At 39.7% G+C, this 7,500-nt stretch overlaps 1 protein-coding gene across 1 annotated transcript in view; it reads right to left on the minus strand.

Annotated features, from left to right (window-relative positions):
* Upf2 (UPF2 regulator of nonsense mediated mRNA decay) overlaps positions 1 to 7,500 on the minus strand; it is a 35,011-nt gene that overhangs the window by 3,420 nt on the left and 24,091 nt on the right. Inside the window, exons 16-20 of the mRNA XM_086545839.1 lie at positions 7,040 to 7,171; positions 6,414 to 6,572; positions 5,960 to 6,139; positions 5,633 to 5,821; positions 5,389 to 5,461 (exon numbers count right to left, since the gene is read on the minus strand). Of these exons, the coding sequence (XP_086401965.1) occupies positions 5,389 to 5,461; positions 5,633 to 5,821; positions 5,960 to 6,139; positions 6,414 to 6,572; positions 7,040 to 7,171 (733 nt within the window). The remainder of the gene's footprint in view (positions 1 to 5,388; positions 5,462 to 5,632; positions 5,822 to 5,959; positions 6,140 to 6,413; positions 6,573 to 7,039; positions 7,172 to 7,500) is intronic.

A 7,500-nucleotide genomic window follows, 5' to 3' on the forward strand; every position in this document is an offset into this window, starting at 1 on the left:
ATGGCAGGTGAAAAATAGCGCCTGTGCCATGCATTAGCTCTGCTTAGGACCTGACCTCTCCGGAATCCAAGTGAAGCCACTGGGAAATCAAGTGGAACTTTCTCTTTGAACAGGTGTCTTGGTCACCTCCTCAGCCTTGCCACTGAGGTAGGCTTCCTGTTCTTGCATTGTCTTTCAAGGGCGCCGCCAGCTCCCGTAAACTTTCAATGAAGTGTGCTAAACCACATAAAAGTTTTCCCGCCCACCCTCTGAACCATATAGGTCCATTCGAACGGTCTATGAGATGGGATTCTACGTCTGGTGGCAGCGGTGAGATCCCTGCAACCTTTAGGCTTGCAAATATGCTCATATCTCCTGGTCTTACCGCCAAACCACATTTTAAATTGGCACTATTGTCTTCAACATAAAGCAAGTACAACTTTGGTCTTCTTGCTCTTCTTTCTTCATGTTTGCCCACGCTTTCTATATGTGCAAGTGCTCTCATTAATTTGTCGCTTTCTATATGTGCAAGTGCTTTCATTAATTTGTCGCTTTCTATATGTGCAAGTGCTCTCATTAATTTGTCGCTTTCTATATGTGCAAGTGCTCTCATCAATTTGTCGCTTTCTATATGTGCAAGTGCTCTCATTAACTTGTCGCTTTGTATATGTGCAAGTGCTCTCATTAATTTGTCGCTTTCTATATGTGCAAGTGCTCTCATTAATTTGTCGCTTTGTATATGTGCAAGTGCTCTCATTAACTTGTCGCTTTGTATATGTGCAAGTGCTCTCATTAATTTGTCACTTTGTATATGTGCAAGTGCTCTCATCAATTTGTCGCTTTCTATATGTGCAAGTGCTCTCATTAATTTGTCGCTTTCTATATGTGCAAGTGCTCTCATTAATTTGTCGCTTTCTATATGTGCAAGTGCTCTCATTAATTTGTCGCTTTCTATATGTGCAAGTGCTCTCATTAATTTGTCCAGGGAAAAGTGACATCAGTGAAATTATATCTATTTGCTGTGAATATCTCTCATATTGGTTATGCTTTGTGTTACTTCTGTATCACTGATCTGTATATTCAGTTTAATAATAAATATATTAAGTGGAATATTGTGTTAACTTTAACCAATGGTTAAGAGGAAAAATAACTTACAGCATAATCGATTTAACTTCTCATTTACACTTCAAGCATATCAAATCTGACAGTGAGATGCATGCCTGAAATGACTTGGGTTGCATTAATGCGTCTCTTGAAAGACTGCAACATTCTGACAGATATGAAGTTAAGTTAGTATTTAAAATCATTGTCAGTGATTTTGCTACATAATTTTCATGCACATAAATGCATGAAAAGCAAAATTTTGTATCTTGCATGTATAAAAGCACATCCCTGCTAATTCTTGCTGCCATCTCCTTTTATTCATTTCCACTTTATGTTGAAAGAAAAGAAAATATAGACCTTTAACTTTAACTCCCTTGAAGAGAGCCATTAGCAGATCGGTTCGATCAGGACATTTGAGTCCAAATTAAATGCTATCCTTGAATACCAAAGGTATCAAGTTGCTCTAGGATGACATCTTTGTTTGTAATATCAAAAGTAGATTTTAGATCAAGAAACAGAATACAGGTTGCACGACTGGATGGGAGTTTACTACTTATTCTGCAAAGTAGTGTTGATTCCATTCAGTCAAGGGGATAATTTTGCATATGCAATACATGAGTGTTCATAACTATTTTCCCAAGTATTTTGCACATACACGAGGTCAAGGCTTCCTTAAATTAGGCTTATTCTACATAGCTGTAATAGTTGGTTACCTGACACCTGAGCAATGAATCGAAGCACACTGAAGATTATGCCATCCTCACCCGGGGAGGTCGCCTCACCCTTATGAAGTGTGTATATGATTCCTACTCAGTTTTCTCCGCAAAGCTATAGAACTATTACAATTTCTAGTTATTTTCGCATCATTGAGCTGATCCTGAATCTTCCGTGGAAGTGAATTTTGTTGAGAAGTTCTGGACCACTGACTTAGTAACTTGTTTTTCTATCTTAATGGGCTGTGACACTGCAGAGTGGTGAGAGGGTTACCTGCAGTCTGATAATCTTTTTCCATATCTTCGCAATAGACATTCATTAACCCACACAGGACGGGTGGTACAGCATGTGTACCGCGCATTCAAAAGCCCAGTTGCCGGGCAGCACAGTATTGTGCCAGCCATTCAATTGATTTAGGCCTAATAATTCGAACGCCCCGGCATTTGGACATTCATGGCTAGAATTCCCCCGTCGGGGATGGGTTAATCAATACTCTGCAGGAATTGATTCCTAGTGTTTACTAGGAACTTTATGCTTTAAATTTCTGAATTCCTTGCTGGCTTTGAGGAACTGCAAAAGATTGTCTGGCATCAAGTCCCTCTATCAATTAGCAAGCTCCCGAATTCTTTTATGTTCTTTTGCTAAAATGGGGTTAGCTAGGACTTTTTGTGAGTTTTAACAGGCCAGGTAGTACAGTAGTAAGTGACAACTTTTATCAAGTCCCATACATTGGTACTATACCAGTTGTGGACATGTGCCTTGAAGTGATGCTCCAGGCCCGGTGGGATTACCATTCCATGTGTAGTTGCTTTAGGAACTGTGCTGTTGTCTACTGTATACTTTGTCAGAATTGTAAAGTTCTCAAAGTTCTCTAGCTCTCAAAATAGAGAACTTGTAAATTGCCATGTACAAGATTTTTGCCAATTAAGTAATCTAACCTACCACTTCCTGAATGAGTGTATTTCAATCTCAAATAATCTTATTGATCTATTATCGATGAAATGTTTGAATTCTTCCTCATTACTGTTTTACAATGTTTGTCCCCTGAGTGTGTCTACCATTAAAGTCACTCATACATAGTATGCCTTGTTATGAAAGAACTTGTCAGAAATTTATACGATTTAACAAACACATTCTACAATGAGAATATTAAGTGATAATATTGAACATTAGAATTCTCAAGACTTTTTAACCAATTTAAGTGGCAGTGTTATATTTATATAGGTTAACAAACCTGCTATGGCTGTGTTTATGTATGGCAAGTTCCACTTTCATGTTAGCATTGGCTGCAAAAGGTACTAGCACGTAAATCACATCAACAATACTTGTACAAATATATAATAACAAGTCTAGTTCTTATACTGAAAAAATTGACTATCCACTTGTATATAAGTTAATAATTTATAATTTGAAGAAGCATCATACCCAAGTGTCAGGGGTTTGTCTAAACTCTCTTCCGTTTTGTAGCACGGCCCCTCTGGATGATATAATGGATACACTTGAGGGGCTGTCAGATTCATAAATTCCAATGACTGGAACTATTGTCATTGTCATTCTTAGATCTATTCATCATCTTCTCATCTTCATCTTCCCCTATCTTTGTTAATTTTGTTCAAGTTCATTAAAAGTAATCACTAACCCACACTTTAAAGTAATTATCATCTGCTATTTAGTGGTCATGACAACATCAAGCAGGTCCTAGATACAGAAATTTATAAAAAAAAAATGTTTCCCAGCTCACCTGCCAGACTATAGTGATCATCTCAAACAACCTAAGAGAGGATACTATAGGGAGAGCAAGGTAGGGTGGGTGATGGAACATGAGAGGGAGAAGAAGAGGAGGGGGAGGCTAAAGAGAGAGACAGAGAGAGAGACAGAGAGAGAGACAGAGAGAGAGAGAGAGAGAGAGAGAGAGAGAGAGAGAGAGAGAGAGAGAGAGAGAGAGAGAGAGAGAGAGAGAGAGGGAGAGAGAGAGAGAGAGAGAGAGAGAGAGAGAGAGAGAGAGAGAGAGAGAGAGAGAGGAAGAGAGAGGAAGAGAGAGGAAGAGAGAGGAAGAGAGAGGAAGAGAGAGGAAGAGAGAGGAAGAGAGAGGAAGAGAGAGGAAGAGAGAGGAAGAGAGAGGAAGAGAGAGGAAGAGAGAGGAAGAGAGAGGAAGAGAGAGGAAGAGAGAGGAAGAGAGAGAGAGAGAGAGAGAGAGAGAGAGAGAGAGAGAGAGAGAGAGAGAGAGAGAGAGAGAGAGAGAGAGAGAGAGAGAGAGAGAGAGAGAGAGAGAGAGAGGAAGAGAGAGAGAGAGAGAGAGAGAGAGAGAGAGGAAGAGAGAGGAGGAGAGAGGAAGAGAGAGGAAGAGAGAGGAGGAGGAAGAGGAGAGAGAGAGAAAGAGAGAGAGAGAGAGAAAGAGAGAGAGAGAGAGAGAGAGAGAGAGAGAGAGAGAGAGAGAGAGAGAGAGAGAGAGAGAGAGAGAGAGGACGAGAGAGAGAGAGAGAGAGAGAAAGAGAGGAAAAGAGAGAGAGAGAGAGAGAGAAGAGAAGAAAAGAGAGAGAGAAGAGAGAAGAGAGAGAGAGAGAGAAAGAGAAGAAGAGAAAGAAGAAGAGAAAGAAGAAGAGAAAGAGAGAGAGAAGAGGTAGAACAAGAGAAAGAGAGAGAGAGAGAAGAGAAAGAGAAGAGGTAGAACAAGAGAAAGAGAGAGAGAAGAGAAAGAGAAGAGGGAGAAGGAGAGGGAAAAGAGAAGGAAGAGGAAGAGAGAGGAAGAGAGAGAAGAAGAGAAGGAAGAGAGGAGAAGAGAGAAGAGAGAGAGAGAGAAACAAGGAGAGAGAGAGAGAAAAAGAGAGAGAGGAAGAGGGGGAGAGAGAGGAAAAGAGAAGAGAGAGGGAGAGAGAAGAGAGAGAGAAGAGAAGAGAAGAGAGAGAGAGAGAGAGAGAGAGAGAGAGAGAGAAAGATAAAGAGAGAGAGAGAGAAAGAAGAAAAGAGAGAGAGAGAAAGAGAAAGAGAGAGAAGAGGTAAAAGATAAAGAGAGAGGAAGAGAAAGAGAGAGAGAAGAGAAAGAGAGGAAGAGAAAGAGAGAGAGAAGAGAAAGAGAAGAGGGAGAAGGAGAGGGAAAAGAGAAGGAAGAGGGTAAAGAAAAGGAAGAGGGAAAAGAGAAGGAAGAGGGAAAAGAGAAGGAAGAGGGTAAAGAAAAGGAAGAGAGAGAGAAGAAGAGGGAGAGGGAGAAAAAGAGGGAGAGGGAAAAGAGAAAGAGAGAGAAGAGGAGGGAGGGGAAGAAATACTGGGCATGGGAGAAGAAGAAGAGGGAGATGGAGAGGGAGAAGAAGAGAAGGGGAGGGAGGGGAAGAAGAGAAGGGGAGGGAGGGGAAGAAGAGGAGGGAGGGCAAGAAAAAGAGGGTGAGGGAGAAGAAGAGGGAGAGGGTGAAGAAGAAGAGACGGATAGGGAAGAAAAGTAGGAGGAGAGAAAGTCTTAGAGAAAGAGATCAATGTAAGCCTCTTGGTAAACTTAAAAGATTAAGGATCTAGATAATTACAAAAGATTTTAGAAATGTACATTGTAAGATAAATCATATAAAGGACCATAAAAGCTTCTGAGAGTCATTCACTGACCTTCCTCTGTTATTGTGTGAAGTCCTTCATTGTCTGCATCAGGTTGCAAGAGCTGGCGCAGACTGGGTACTTGCTGCATAATTCAAAGAATTACATAAACCAAATGAATAATCCTTCTAATCAAATGCTGTAACATGTGACAAATTTGGTAATCACTATTTGCATATATATCAAAATAACAAACTTTTACTGACACAAGTTTTACACATGAACTCACCAACAAATATTTTAATCTGGTACTGACCTCAATAGCCTTTGCAACAATCTGACTGTTGAGATGAGTCACCGCTTTCTGTGCTTCCTCTAGATTGGTGTACATCTGAAGCTTTGGTCTCACTGCTGCAATTGTGTCTCTAACTAAGTGCTCAATCTGCCAGGGGAACTCCTGCTCCTCACTCCATATACTGAGAGATCTCTTGTACTGATAGTAATGCTGGTAGAAAAAGAAATAACAGCACAAGGCATAAAACTTTAAGCCAAGGAGATGAAACTTTATGAAATGCAATTAACCCCACTCCTGTGTGACACTTATAAGAAGCCAGTGTCTGGATATAACAAAGCCCTTGCTCACCTGGAAGTAACACAGATAGCAGTCCAGACGTCTCTTGCTTGATCCAGTACTAAAGAACTGCCCGCAAGTTTCCAGCAATGTGCACACCAACCTCAGACGGAACAGGTGCTCGGGCGGATCATACTCACTATACACACTAGAGTCAAACACTACACCAAAGGAGATGAACAGGTACAGAACCTGTCAAGAAAATCTGTCTCAATAGTTGGATTTTATCACCTTAGTGATAAGGCTTCCCTGGTTAAGTGAGCAGTTGCTTCACAAGGAAAATAACCCTCATTTGATGCTTTTACTCACTTTTTATGGCTTCAACAAGAACAGGACATAATTAAAAATGAAAATCATCCTCTAAAACTTCAAAATATGAACTAAGACAAATGATTTTGATGGCTACAATATAAAGGGAAATAATTGCAATAGAGAACAACAACCATGTGAACCTCAGATTACCCACCTTGAATATAATAGAACTTTCTATAACCCTATAGTTATACAGTTCACCTAGGTACTTCACAGCGGCTACTCTTCGCTGGTTGAACTTGGGATGATTAACCTCCAGGCCAATGCGGATGTCTTCCAAAATACCGTCCACAACTGCTGGGCCAACCCAGTCCTTTCACACAAAAGAAAGAGGCATGTTTACCATATATATCATCTGTAGACTTCAATCGCTTTTATTTTCATTACAATGCTTTTGCATAACAACAAAATCAATTACAAATAACATATCACAAGAAAAGACATCATTAGTTTGCCCTTCCATTTAACAGATTGAATTCTATAACTATTATTTTCAATATAAGATATAGATTTTGCATCAGCTTTACTATTAAATGTTCATCAAATGCATTCTGTAACAAGTTATCATACTATGAGTTTATATTTTGAGAACATCATTTGTATGTTCATCATAAAGGTAGCTAAAGTTTGCATTGTATCTTAAAAAAAACTGATCAAAGTTTATCTAAATGTAATGTACAAGATCTCCCCATTCCTAAATAAAATAACCTTTCATTAGAAAAAGAATGACCTCCCCTAGCCCCTTCTAAAAGAAAAGGACAGAGAAGAGCACAAACTTACATGGTGAGATATAAGACCAGCAACTAGGTTTGCAATACATCTTATATTATAGAACTTTGCATTCCAAATTGCTGTCAGGCATTTTACTATATAGCTTGCAACCAAAGGGTCCTCCCAATGCATCTTTCGCATCTGAAATAAAGGGAGAATACAAAGTATAATAATAGTAGCTGGGTAAAAATCTTCTGCTTTCCTTTAAGATCCTATTTAGTGTGTACTACACAACTTTGAAGACTGAGTACCTATGATTTAAATAATGAACACACTACTCTCTCTAAAAGTGAATAGGGCCAAGCCATCTCATGTTTAACCCATTCAAACCGGTTGACATTCTATCACATGGTTGGAAAATATTCCTGGATCCAGCTGATGTCCTGAAACATCATGCATTTTCTCGCTGAGTTCCGGACGGGGCAGTTGTGATGTGCTGAAACGTCAGCAATAGAACGCTAGATTGTTCT

Source organism: Penaeus japonicus, unplaced genomic scaffold (assembly GCF_977035675.1).
Source record: "Penaeus japonicus unplaced genomic scaffold, GWHDUDI00000001_assembly GWHDUDI00000017, whole genome shotgun sequence".
Classification (NCBI taxonomy): Eukaryota; Metazoa; Arthropoda; class Malacostraca; order Decapoda; family Penaeidae; genus Penaeus; species Penaeus japonicus.